General features: G+C 47.9%; 1 protein-coding gene across 1 annotated transcript in view; it reads right to left on the bottom strand.

The window, feature by feature from the left end:
* CAMK1 (calcium/calmodulin dependent protein kinase I) overlaps window positions 1–14,573 on the bottom strand; it is a 456,222-nt gene that overhangs the window by 24,164 nt on the left and 417,485 nt on the right. Inside the window, exon 5 of the mRNA XM_085624276.1 lies at window positions 4,174–4,312. Coding sequence (XP_085480402.1) covers window positions 4,174–4,312 — 139 coding nt within the window. The remainder of the gene's footprint in view (window positions 1–4,173; window positions 4,313–14,573) is intronic.

The raw sequence follows: 14,573 nt of genomic DNA on the forward strand, positions 1-14,573 counted from the left end.
AGGGGGTGCAATACGGGGTATAGGGAGAGGTTGGCACAGAGGGAGTGCAGTACGGGGTCTAGGGAGCGGTTGGCTAGTCCAAGTGCGACAATTCTCTGACCAAGGGCCTCTTTTCCACGCTACAGAGAGCCGTAAAAGGCCAGTCTGGTCTAAGCCCTGGATATGATTTATTGCATATTCACAGTTTTCTCTTTTTACTGTATAAAGGATATTTCGGCATGTTTTGAATTATTTAAATTTTTAGAAGAAACTTTACTTTTTAATTCAAAATAGATCAGATGCCTTAGAATCCACAGAGATGAGACTGCTGGGATAATCTCACGGAAGTTGGCACCGCCCTTGTGTCTCTTCAGGAACCAGAGCCGGACTGGCCATTTATGCCACACGACATTCCCCATGGGCCGGAGCCATTGGATGCCGGATTTTCAAGTACCAGGGATTCTGGAGGCGTCCTTTTCACCTTATTGGGATTTCCGGGGTTGGCCCCAGGAGATCCCTTGGGGGACGGGACATAGAGAAAGAGGTGAGATTGAGTGGAGAGAGAGAGAGGGAGAGAGACACAGAGAGAGAGAGGCATGGAATGGAGCAAGGCTGCTTTGAATATTTGTTGCCTGGGCTGCCTGGAATGAATTGCTCCTTATGAAGTGAGCAGGCGTTGCTTGTGGCTGTCTGCTACCCTGGGGTCAGGGGGCCTGAACTGTCCACATGAAAAGAGTGGGACTTTTCTGTTGTCTTTCAGTGCCTCAGTGAAGGCAGCTGAAGCGAGTTTCTCCATCACACCATGGACGTGTACTGTAAGGAGACAGAAGGCCTCCTTCTCTTCTGAGATGGATGGCGGGCGGGCCTTTTAAGCTCGCCTGTAGTTCCACCGGCAGCTGTGGCTTCAGGTCTGTGCACCTTTCTTTGAGCAGCCAGACTGGGCGGGGATTCATTTTCATGTGCTCTATTTTATATCTGCTGTTCCTTCACATTTACAGAGGCGAATGCACACACGGGATCTAGAAAGGCAATAAACGGGGGGCCTATTTACAAGGAGTTAACGCCCCCAGAATGTCCCTTTTGGTGGAGAAGTGTGGCTCAATGGTTAGAGCGGCAGACCCTGATGCAGAGATCTGGCCCGGGACCAGGGTTCAATTCTCGCCTCGGCTGGTCTTGGGCTCAATTTCCTCTGACCTGACAATTCTCGCCTCGGTGCCTACTCTAATCATGGGTCCCACTCTGCAACTCTGGGCAATAGCTTGCTTAATCTCCACAACGGCCCCAACAGTGCTGGGGATGCCTGGCTTCACCTTGGGGGTGCCCAGGAGTGGACATTTCATAGGGAAAGCCAGGAAGGGTTCCACAGCAGTATGAGTACAAGCGCCAGGACGCCCCGTTGCTGGGGCAGCAGTGAGCTATACAAGTACAACATTTCATTTTCATTTCATTTCATTTTCCGATGTTCTGGTGGCGTTAAGTTCTTCTTCTTATTTACAAGGCGGTGTTAAGCCACTTAACGTGGCTTAACACCGCCTTGTAAATAATGCCCCTATTCACGTAGCACTTAACGTGAAAGGGGCGGGCAATGGGTGTTGCAGTGGGCGTTCCATCGCAACACCTATTGCTTTTTTGACACTGCCCCATATTTACAAGGTATGTGGCAGCGCAAAAAATATTACCAGGGAATACCTGGTCTTAAGCAGGTGATACAAGGAGAAATTATTTATTTCTCCTCGTATTTTGCTCTTTCCATGTGTGCTGCGTTCTGCAGCACACATAGCAACTCACCTGTAAAGATTGTTTATGTGCAGTAAGGTGTTTCTTCCTGCACAAACAATCACCCCTGCAGCGCAGGCACCCTTGAAACATGGCACAAGGGTTCCTGCGCTGGCGCTAGGTAGCTTCTTCAGCAGTGGGGGAAGCGGAGGGGTGCGCTGCGTTCTTGTAAATATAGGGCATCCCTGCGTTTTGAAACTGACGGAGGTGGTGTTACGCCAAAATTGGTAACGCGAATTTCTAGTAAATATGTCCCAGGGTATCTTTCTTGAGTTTTCTGTCTTTTTCAACGAGGAGTTTTTATTAAATGAAATCATGGTCCACTGTTGAAAACCTTTTACAAAAGCCTCTCCGATGTGGGGTGATCCGCGGGGATTCTTGACATTCATTTATGAAAATTCTGCATTCGCAAAGATTTTTCCTTCCAAGTTAATAAGGCCGCTTGGGCTGTAAAGTGCAGCATTTTGACCTGAGGTGTTCTTACACAAAGATGCTATGGCGCTAATCCTTCACGAACTCGAAACACTCCGGGCCTGCTTACGAGTTGGGTGGTCAATTCCGACCCATGCGTAAATCTCTGTTTGAGCATCGGTCAGAATTATGAGCTGTTAGGTATTTAACACATCTGATGATCATCGGATGCAATAAATAACTCAATTTTCCCAAATTTAATAGGAGAAAACCATACGGTAGGTGCCGTATCGCGCTGGTTTCGGATTGCATCTTCTGTGGTTCCCAGTCTTGGTCTCCTGGTGAGACATTCTTCTGAAATGTGAGGCTGCCACCTGCCAAACTTACTTTGAGCCCTTGGTATGTGCAACTTGGGCACATTTGTCACATTTCTTCTTCTGAGCTCTTTGTCATTCTTGGCTCCACATTCTTTTTTGCATTTTATGACATTCTCAGCCCCTGTCTCGTTCCTCAGAAGTGATTCAGTATTTTTCCAGCACACGCGTCATCAAACCAGGTGGTTCTTGGCTGTTAGTGATTTTGCCTGACCCTTGCCTGGGGGTGTTTTACTGCCCTTGTGGTCCAGGCTGACCAGGTATCAAGAATAGATGTGGACTAACTACTGAAGCTTGACCCCCTGGTTGAAGTAAGGTCATCCCTTTTTGCAAAGCCTCCTGGGATAAGAGCCGCCCCTCCATCTTTCCTCAGTGGCTCCAGCCCCTGGGAGGCGCTGGGACTTCCTGGTGCTGCTGTTTTCATGGGTACGGAACTGCTGTTAGCGACAGTCTCGCTGCATTTAAGACCAGGAGAGTATGAAAAACACCACGTAAAATGGATCATTGCACTAGGTACATAGCACGTGGCAGTCTCATGAGGCCGGGGCCCTTGGGGGCCAAGAAGGGTCAATATTCAGGAGGGCCCGTGAGTCCATATCTGTGCACAGGATGAACAGCGGGGAGGGGAGGCCATAAAAGATAAGACATGACAAGAAAAGAAGCAAAGTAGGAAAAGCAAACAGGGAGTCCACTTCACACACACCCAGAGTGGGGGAGGGGAGGAGAGTAGGGGGGAAGAGGGGAGAGAAGAAAGAAAAGAGAGGCTGAGAAGAAGAGAAATGTGGAAAAGACGGGAGTGCAAGAGGGCAGTGGGAGGTGGGGGGAGTAGTTGAATATTGAGTTTAAAAAAAAACATGGGTAATAGATTTGACTTTTTGTGATAATTGTGTAACACAGAGTACGGTAGCGGTGTTTGTACCAGAGCAATGTGACAGAACGGACTATGTAGGAGGCAAAATTACTATGTTTCCCTTTCATCACATGGGTGGTACAAATAATGAAAATAAATGTGCTGTTTGTTTTTAAAGGGTTGTTCACACACTCTATGGTGCAAGTAAAATTCTTTATAAGCAAAGAAAGAGTATTGCAACCCGTTAGCAGGATTTTCGCGCTCCATTTTCTAATGTTTTTCACAGTGGACCCCCCCCCTTCATTGATCTGGACTGTGGCAACAGTTTTTTGTGCCAGGGCCAGTCACCCAATAGCTTTACATCTTTCGGTAATCGGAGAGATCTCTAGACAGCATTTTGGCTGACAGAGAACAAAATGCACTTACGACTGTCCGCTATTTCCTGAATTATTGGCCCAATGAGTGAAGATGGCGGGGAAAGCTGTCAGTTACCACTCCTCCTTACAATCTAAGCTCAGGTGTGTTCAGGTGTGTTTAGGTGAGCTGGGCGTGGCCTCTTTTAAGAGGCGAGGAGAGGATGGCAAGAGTGCCCTTTAGTTTAGACACACACTCCTAGGCACACACCCAAATACACACACACAGGTGCGCGTACACACACACATGCGCTATAGATTGTGAGGGTGAGGGATCAGACAGCTGGTAAAGAGTTGGGTGTCTATCTATTCTTCTCTCGCCAGAGACAGACAGACCCCCCCCCCCCACACACACACACCAGTGTCTCACCTTCAAGTCTCTGTGCACGATGCCCATGTCGTGAAGGTATTTCACCGCGTCGAGGATCTGTTTTATGAGCTGGCTGGCATCTTTCTCGGTGTAAAATCCTTTCTCCACGATTCTGTCGAACAGCTCACCTCCTGACACCCTGCCCCAGAATTCAGAGAAGAGAGGGTCAGACAGTGCAGGACAACACACACCCTGCTCCTGCGGTCATACTATGATGAGTCAGTGCACCCCGTAGAGAGCAGGGAGGGCTGCCTGTGCTACAGAGAAGCCAATGATTGGATGGGGACATGTGCTGTGTCACAACATGTGTCGTACTTGTGTGCCACTGTGCTGTATGCTCTGTTATTGTACTCTGTAAGGCAGTGGTCTTCAAACTTTTTAATGCCACGCCCATCCAGTGTTAAACAAAATCATCTGGGCCCCCCTCAGAATTTTCCACAATTATTCTATTCAATTGGCAATGTTTCAATATGTCTAGACTTACTTAAACAGTGCAGTTAAGTTCTGTTACTGTCCTAATAATGCAATCAAATACATGATAGCCAAACATACTGTTCTGGTCACGCAGGCCTTACTAATGTATATCCACAGTGAGAGTATTAGAAATGGGGGTGATGGGGTGGTTTGAAGAATATTTGGTGCCCCTTCCCTCTTGGCACCTTCTCCCAGCCAGGATATAAAGGACAAAAGATGTTAGTGATGCCCTTTACAGAGCGGCTGACTGACGCTCATTGCTTTCTGCTTACAACAAAGCACTGTTTTCAGCATCCTGCTTCTTTAGGCCAGAGCCTGGGCCCCCCTGGGATCACGTGAGGCCCCCCTAAGGGGGCCTGGCCCCCAGTTTGAAGACCCCCTGCTGTAAGGCCATGTCCTTGTGTGTTGTAGTGTGTTCTGTTATGGGTGTCTGCTAAGATGTAGAACAGTACGCTATGGTGGGCTATGTTCTGTAGGAGGCTCTGACGTAGAACGCTATGGTATGGCTGCTTATCTTATCCACATTTAGATAGCGCCATCTACTATGAATACAGATTCACAAACTGGAGACCAGTTTGCAGGGCACAAGTCCCAAAAAAAGAAGTGGGATGACTAACCTAGTTAATTAGTATGCGAGTGACATCACGGCGCGTGACATCACAAGAAATGGCATAACAGGAAGTGGCATCATAAAAAGTGACTTCAGATCTTAAGCCCTCACATATATGTTTACATTGTCTATCATTGGAGCACATTTCGAGTACACAGGGAAACCCGTCTGATTTAGGCAGAAGATTTACACTTTTGAAGCTACACGTAAAACAATGTTGGTTATTGTAAGCGCAAACTTCTTCCACCCATAGTGCTTTACAAGAAAAAATAGTGGTACTTATTACAACGCCTCCTTAGGGGTAGTAAGCACTATATAAAAGCTATTTATTTTGTGTAAATACTGGGGAAGACCTACACATCTGACATTCTTACATGCATGCATATCTCCTAAACAGAGCCTGAACAAAGTGAAAAGATGCCTCTCTTAAGTATGTGTGGAGCAGTAACAAGGTGTGAGCCTTTGTTTCATCTCTGCTGTAGTTGCTTCTAGGTGTGAGGCTCCTGATTGCTCTCAGCCAGGAGACTGGAACAAAAGTAGGTCTGAAGACCCCTTCGATTCGGCCTTCGTAATGGGCCCAGCAGGAGTCTGAACTAAGAAAGCCCCATCCCGTCCCCGCCTGCACGTTGTTGCGGATCGAAAGCAGACAACAACATGCAGGCGCTGCTAAATGTGTCCCGGTGTTTGCAAATTACCGAATTCAGCATATTTTTCCGCAGAGTCCAACTTCTTGGCAGGGTGGACAGCGTCCACCCTGTGAAAATAGTGGGTGGACGCCGTCCACCCGCGTGTACCCCCAACTTGTACCCTGCCCTTTTCTTTGTGCTTGGGAAGGTTAGCGATTGATTGTATCTGTTGTGTGTTAGCTTCTCCGAGTTACTAGGGGGTTGGTAGATGTTTCGTATACAAGTGTTTGGTGCAGGCTGGTGGGAATGTTAACTATTGGGGGATATTTTGAGCATCTGTGGGTGTGCTAAATGACTTTTAATTTTTTCCTAACTTTTTGTAGGTAATGTTAAATAAATACATTATTTTAACTCATGTCACGTTTTATAACATTATATTATACTATATTATGTGAACTACAAGTATAATATCTTGGAGCCTAAACACCTGTTTCCTGTACCTGGGATGGGGAAAGAGGTAACACCCTTACGAAAAGAAGTATGTGTTAATGACACATCATTGTGGGCTGGTCAATAAAAAACATTTAATTTTCATCAAATTGTATGTAAAGTTAATTATGTTACGATAACTGCGATATTGTTCAGGTTTGTGCTGCTGTGAAGTGACGCTACAACAAGCAACAATGGGCGAGCTCATCGTTGTAAGGGCTTCGTTGTGATTCTTACAGTAAGTGGTATGGCCCATGGCCGCCGCCACCAATGCTCAGCAAGTAATGACAGTGATGGTAAAGCACTGGATACTGCCTGACAGACGGCACCTGAACCGGCCCCACCTGCTCTCCCTCAGAGCCGAGTATGTCATGTATTAGGTAGAGGTTAAATCTTTGTTTAAGGCACCAGGACTATTTCAGATTTAAAGAAACATTGGCAAAACCAATCGGTCTGGCAAGCTATTGTGAAGGTTATTTATTTAATCTGATTGCAAGCCTGTGCTACCAAAGTAAGAAGGAAAATTGGGCTCAACACAACATGGCCACAACATGCTTCCAAATGTGAAAGAACATTCACTCAACTTGCTGTTTTGCTAGTCACGTTTTGCTTTCATTAAAATCCCTTCCAGCTGCGCCATGCTTTTTAGGTCTTGCCTGACCCAGCGCATGCGCTGGTCAGGCGAGACTTATTGAGAGGGCTCCAAAAAGTGCTACCAGGCCAGCCTAAAGCTACAGTGCATGTGCGCGGGTGCGCGTGCAGCGCTTTACCACGATTACTTTCACCTTCGCGGCCGCTTTGATGTTTGATCGTGATCGCGATCACTTTCGCGGCTGCACGGCCGCTTGGCATAGCCAATAGGTCTCGATTTTGGGACCTTATAAGTATTTAGTTATACAACTGTTGCATGGCTAAACACTTATAAGGTCCCAAAGGCGAGACCTATTGGCTATGCCAATGCTTGTTATTATTATTGTTTGTCAAGGAGACACAATTTAATGATGGCCCAACGAAGCACTCATACTGCAGGAAGGTACAACGTAACAACATCACTTAAACACCTACAAACAATCTTAGCAGCTGTGGCAATCACAGAAGACAGGACTCCCCAGATGAGTCCTTTAGGGGTTTGTTGGTGCCACCCCCACCCCCTCAGTACTCAGCTGCAACAAGCGCTGTCACAGGGGTATGCAGAAGGGTCAGTCACTCCATACTGCAGACAGCACACCATAGAGCACTAAGTACTAGCATGCACACAAACATCTGTACGGACCTGGGGTGTGATCCGCACTAGACGAGGTGCACAGTGCGATGACATATCATTCTGAACACATAGTGCGTAATGGGCGCGATCACGGATAGTATAACATACCATATAGGAACACTGCTACAGAAAGGCCCTGAAGAAGTCCCACCTTGTTATTGGAACCAAACGCGTTGACTTTCTTGCTTTTTTAAATTTGTTTATGAAGAATAAAGGAAGTTTTTAATTGGACATATGTGTACATGCAATACTTTGTGCACTACGATGTGCCCTCTGCAATATGAATTGATCACTTAAACAATTCATAACAGCAAGTATAAAAAAGAAAATGGGAAATATATAACCATCGAACAGAGCTCCCAACGCACAGGCAACATAAATAAGCCATGTTGAAAGTTAATATGAAGAATAAATAATAAAATATTAACATACTTAGAACCGTTTTTGTCACTGAATAGAAAGGAACTATTTTTAGGTAGATGTGAACAATGTGCACAGACTTTGTGCAGTCAAAGGGAGAGAGCCAGTGGGCAAAGTGGGAGTGGCCATTGCCCTATGCTGAATACTTGTGATAGGTGCATCCAAAATGTGTAGAGCAGTTTCATAGACCAATGGATGAAGCCAGCTTATCAAAAGCCCGCCCACGAATGTGTACGATCTATGGTATTTGGGGGAAAACAATAGTCAAACAAGCATTTGCAATGCAATAGGTCTCGCATTTGCAAAAGTTTAAGCTATTAGCATTGTAAATAACAATGCCTTTTATTTCTTTTTAAAAACCAAAACATAAATAAAAGGCATTGTCATTTACAATGGCAATAGCTCAAATCGCGTGAATGCGAGATCTATTGCATTGCACGCTCTGACACAAGGAGCACAGGTTGTAAGTCCCATTTGCCTGAATTGTGTGCTCCTGAGCAATACGCGTTTTTCCCCCTTATCTCCGTTATTTGCCTAAACTGCAAGCCCTTGGAAACCACTGGCTTTAAGCACTGAATAAAAACACAAAAACGGACGATCTGTTTCTTCATCAGATTGCAGGCTCCCCGAGACCCACAAGCCACAATAGACACTTGAAGGATGAAAGGCACAAACCACATTTGGTCAGAGTGGGTCCCAATTAATGTAGATTTTCAATCGCACGGACGGTTATTTCTGTTAATCTATGCAAGCACATCAAGGGCTGCAATTTATGAGGGATAGATTTCCAACTTCTTCCTAAACGTTGGTGAATCTGTATTAAATGCACATTTTTACCTGAGCATAGGGATTGAATCAGCTGAAGTGGAACGTTTAGACACTTAATGGGGTAAGCGTTCTTCTCGTGTACAAGGCTAACATAGGGGTGAGGGTGTGGTGTAACCACTAAAACTGCTGCCTTTGGCTTTTGGAACTGAGGAGCCAGGTTCGAGTCCCGGCGCTCGTTAAACAGAATGTGATTCTGAGCAAATTACATAATCTACCCGGCCTAAATCCTTGTACAACTAACTGGTGCTTCAACTGGTGCTCATGTAAAGCGCTCCGATACCTTCAGTTCGCGTTGGCGCTTAGTAAAATGACTTTAAAAAAAAGAAAGAACAACAGGAGTGGGAGGAGATAGGAAGCACAAGCAGAGGGAAGGGTAAAGCAGCACGAAGGAGCCCGAGGGCATGGAGAGTGTAAGCCCAAAAAAAACAAGCAGGAAGTGGGATAAGGGAGGGGGTGACAAATGGTGATCACTTTTGCGGCCGCTTTGATGTTCTCAGTGGCCGCGCGGCTCACTGAGAACATCAAAGCGGCCAAGAAAGTGATCAGCAGGCTGACAAATGGTGCGCGCGCCCGGGGCACATTCACTGTAGTTGGCGGCCTGAAAAGCACTAGTTTGCACTTTCAAATCCGCACACATACACACACAACCCCCCTCCCTCATGCAACAGAGCTGCTTGTAAAGTCAAGAAACGAGAATCTCAAGAAGTAAACTGGACTCTTGACTCTTGAGGTCCAGGGTACGTTCTGCTGATGTCACTGCCTTCAAGACCCCGAGACAAGGAATGGCAAAAGCAGGGCCAGGACATACCAAATGGTCAGTCGGGGGTAGAAACAGTGAGGTAACAAAGGCCCCCGCAGCCTAGAGGGGGACCTGAGCTGTAGAGAGACCCGTCAGCACAGTACCCTGGCCCGAGACCTACTGAGTGAGTCCGGAGGGGGGCTTCTCTATGTACTTACACCATTAGGTAGAAAATGCTGACACCCCTGAGAACACCAAATAGACTACCTTCCTTGGGCAACGGAAGTAAACTGGCAGTCAGAGTTTGTGACTGTAAACTCAGGGAGTTTACATTTCTGAAGAAACCATGACATCCTCAGTAGGGCTCTGCTCTACCACAGTTTGTGACAGATGAACCCCAGGCAGTCTAACTTCTTCTAAAGACATCTACGCAATGTTTGACACCAGGGTGCCATGTGCAGGGGAAAAGTGTACACTTTGGCGGGGTCGTCCACTAGTGGGTGAGAGGTAGATAACGTGCTGCACTGTGTCCAATGAGATGGCAGAGAAGGCCACGCAAATAGAGTGAGACGGGCCATCTCCCCTTCTGATGTAGGTAGAGAGTGCAGGCAGGCCCTCCAGAGAGCACGTGCACTTCATAGCTGATTAAGTAGCGTGTGTACCCGAACTCCCCTGAGCCAATGCAATAAAGGGCTGTTTGGGGGGGACCTCCGTGAAGCTGGACAGGCCAGTTAAAAGTTACGAATAGGGCCAGGATAAACACACAGCCTGGAATGAAAATGGCTGAGCTAGTGACACATTTCCCCACGGTTTGATTAAACGAATTGCTGCGTGATTTCTAATAAAACATTACTCTGGTACAGCCTGTTGCTGGATGCGAGATTGGAAATGGATACTCCAGAGCAAACTGTGTTTTGGCAACGAAAAGCCGAGGCAGGCAGGCAGTGACTGTGGGGAGTGAGACATAGAAGAACGAGGGGTTGGCAGTCTGGAGAGAGGCACAGAGCTTGAGGCCATAAAATGTAGAAAGCCAATGAGAAAATAAATTGATAGAGGTGGGCAGAGATGCAATGCAGGGTTGAAACAGGGAGAAAGGCAGATGAAAAGACAGTGAGAGATTAGGCGAAAGAGGAGACCAGAGAAGGAAAAAAAAGTGGCCACAATCTGGGAGCAGGGGTGGTGGAGAAACAGAGGTGGACAGGCAAGAGCGTGATAGAGGAAAGAGATTGGCAGAGAGGCGAGGATGGCGACGAGGAGATGTATATATATATATATATATATACACACACACACACACACACACACACACACATAGGGCGGAAGAAAACAGGATGAAAGAAACAAGGGATAACAGCAAACAGACACAGAAGTGAAGATAGGGGAGGAGAAAAGGAGATAATGAATGAGAGAGGGTGGAAGAGCGACAGAAGAGAGGAGAGGCAAGGTGAAAAAGGCGGGATAGACAGGAAATAAAGAGAGAAAGAGGTCGAACGGGGAGAAGAGAGAAATAGTAGAAGTGGTAGCCACGGAGAGCAATTCTACAGACAGTCACGAAGAGTTCAGCTGTAGACTGCGATTACTCGGCTGCCCATATTTTGCTTCGAAGTGCATCGGGGGAGAGAAATGTTCTGTAGGTTCACGAAAGAAACATGAAGTTCTGTCTTCATGACTGCCATGTCCCCTCCTCCAGAAGTGGAGTATGCATAATTTCCCGAGTGACTGGTGGCCTGGACCGACATTTGGTGGCGAGCTGTCCGGCGTGATACCATCCTCTTGTCTCCGGAGGCACATGCATGCAGGCCTTTTCATGGGTGGGGAGGGAGGAATCTTCAGAAACACGTCCACCCCTTACTTTGGGATCGTCTTCCCTTATGCTACCGACTTACGACCTCGCCAATTCCACCCTGCTCACAAAAGCACTTTCCACTCTGTCATCAGCAGCCCCCCCCCCCCCCCCAACCACAACGCGTGGTCTGGACACGGCAGGCAGCAGCGCCCAGGGTCACTCCTTCCTTATTGGCACCTGTGCGTTACGTGGCTCACTGCATCTAAACATCCTGTTATCCAATGCATACACCGAGGTACGTCAGCTACAGGGAGCATGGGAGAGCGATGGCTTTACGAGTGTAGGAAATGCAGTAAAAGATGCAGCGAGCAACAGAAAGTGAGTAAAAGAGAAAAAAAAACAACGCAAGGCAGATTTAGAGAAAAGGGAGGGAAAGAGAGCCAGGCGGTGGAGTTAAGGAAGGCAAGCCTAAGGAGCGAAAGAAACGACAAGACCAGAGGGGTGAAAGAAAAGAAAGGGACTTAGAGAAGTAAGGTTTGAAAGTGAAAGTAAGACAGAAGGGGAGATAGAAAGTTACGGCAAAGTCAGACAGTGACAGACAACAAAAGCCAGGAAATGGCAGAGAAGCTAAGCGAGGAGAGAAAGAGAGGCGAGAAGTGAATGAAGATAGGGCGAGAATATGGAAATAGCAACTGCATGAAGATAAGGCCTGGTAAGGAAGTGGGATAAGGGAGGGGGTGGCAAATGGTGATCACCTTCGCGGCCGCTTTGATGTTCTCAGTGGCCGAGCGGCTCACTGAGAACATCAAAGCGGCCGAGAAAGTGATCAGCAGGCTGACAAATGGTGCGCGCGCCCGGCGCACATGCACTGTAGTTGGCGGCCTGAAAAGCACTAGTTAGCACTTTCAAATCTCGCTTTCTATAGCTCTCGCCAGAGCAGCGCTAAAGCGCTGGCTCATGCGAAACCTAATGAATCAGATGCAGCTGTCTCTAATGACGCCTAAAACTACAGCTCTCTTGGACGAGGAGAAAGTTCTGTAGTCCAGCTCAGTTCCTACTTCAGCCACAAGAGGGAGCAAGAGGATAAGTTATTGAGTTCACGGACGAACACATAGGCAGACCAATGCCAATAAATAAGGCACCAATGGATGTTATAAGTGTTGCGAAAGCCGCACGGATTCATGGGTAAGGTAGTTTCACACAAGGTACTGGTAACAAGAAGGATGCCGTGTCGGGGGCTCCAAGAATCTTTGGATGTAAAGCAATGCAGCAACGTGTGTGGGTCCTTGACAGCGGTAATACTGCGTCAGGGGCCCGACACTGCAAGGGCCCCGCTCACCTGACATGCGTCAGTACAATCTGTCGATGGAGACCTGTTCCATTTTGGAAGCCCACCCATTGCTCTTTTGAAATGTTGTGGTTTCCAAACCTTGCAGAACACAACTTTTGTGGACCCCACGGATGGTCCCCTAGTGGGAGGTCCTCGGGTCTTAACAGGAAGGGACAATCGACAAGACAAGCAGAGTTAGAGGCGGCGTGGTGAAGGAGCAGGCAATGTATGGATGGGTGGATATCTATACAGTTGTAGTAAGAGCTGGTTGAAAGGATTCCGCTCACAGGAATAGGAACAACTGTAAACGATGTAAGGTAACTATACCTGTGCTCTCTAGACGGGTTCAAGTCCCACAAATCTGCCAGGAAGCCACCGGGTCCTCACTTCATATATTTACCAAGCATCACTACCTCGACTGGTGCGCCCCGTACACTGCCTCTGCTACGCTTGGCTCATTCAACCGCTTCTGTGAGGCTTGTTTCAGGTGACCAATGTTCCAATATTTCAAGGCTGATTTTTTAGGGCTCACTGTTGTCTTTAGGTAATTCACCTCTTATGGGCGATACTGTGGGACTCTTTGCAATGAGGAATCTGCTGGAACCTACAGCAATCCTTGTTTTGACCGCCATTCTCCCATGCGGCGGATTATTTTTCACCCTCCTGCCTTTGTTCTATGCAAGTATTGATTTTTGGTATAGGTTTTTCCAATTATATAATTTTATCCCGTGGAATAAAGAAATAAGGTAGAACGGTCATCACCAGTGTGAGTGTCACCGTTATAAGTATATTTGTATTCAATCAATCAATCATTTGTAGAGCGCACTACATACACGCGAGGGTCTCAAGACGCTGGGGGGGGGGGGGGCGCTACTGATCAAACAGCCAGGTCTTGAGTGTCCTCCTGAAGGTCAGCAGGTCTTGGGTCTGTCGTAGGCTCAGTGGGAGGGTGTTCCATGTCTTGGCCGCGAGGTGGGAGAAGGATCTCCCGCCGGTGGTTGTTCTTCGGATGCGCGGGACGGTGGCGAGTTCGAGGTCGGAGGAGCGTAGCTGGCGGTTGGGGATGTAGAAGGAGAGCCGTCTGTTGAGGTAGGCTGGGCCGGCCTTGTGGAGTGCCTTGTGTGCGTGGATGAGGAGCATGAAGGATATCCTCTTGTTGACGGGAGCCAGTGCAGGTTTCTCAGGTGGGGGGTGATGTGGCTGTGGCGTGGTACGTCGAGGATCAGTCGTGCAGAGGCGTTTTGGATGCGTTGTAGACGTTTGATGAGCTTGGTCGGGGCTCCCACGTAGAGGGTGTTTCCGTAGTCGAGTCTGCTGTTGACGAGGGCCTGGGTGACTGTTCTTCTTGTGTCTGTCGAGATCCACCTGTAGATCTTGCGGAGCATGCGGAGGGTGTTGAAGCAGGAGGAGGAGACGGCGTTGATTTGCTTGGTCATGGAGAGCGTTGAGTAGAGGATGATTCCCAGGTAGCGTGCATGGTCGGTGGGTGTCGGGGCTTTCCCCAGTGCCGTCGGCCACAAGGAGTCGTCCCAGGCTGAAGGGTTGAAGCCGAGGATGAGCCGAAGATGAGGACCTCCATCTTGTCCGTGTTCAGCTTCAGTCGGCTGATCTTCATCCAGTCGGCGATGGCCTTCATTCCTTCGTGGAGGTTGGCTTTGGCAGTGATGGGGTCCTTGGTGAGGGAGAGGATCAGTTGAGTGTCATCGGCGTAGGAGATTATGTTGATGTCGCGCTGTCGGGCGACGTGGGCGAGCGGGGCCATGTAGATGTTGAACAGTGTTGGGCTGAGGGAAGATCCCTGGGGTACGCCGCAGATGATCTCGGAGGCTTTGGA

The sequence above is a fragment of the Triturus cristatus genome, chromosome 9, assembly GCF_964204655.1.
Source record: "Triturus cristatus chromosome 9, aTriCri1.1, whole genome shotgun sequence".
NCBI lineage: Eukaryota > Metazoa > Chordata > Amphibia > Caudata > Salamandridae > Triturus > Triturus cristatus.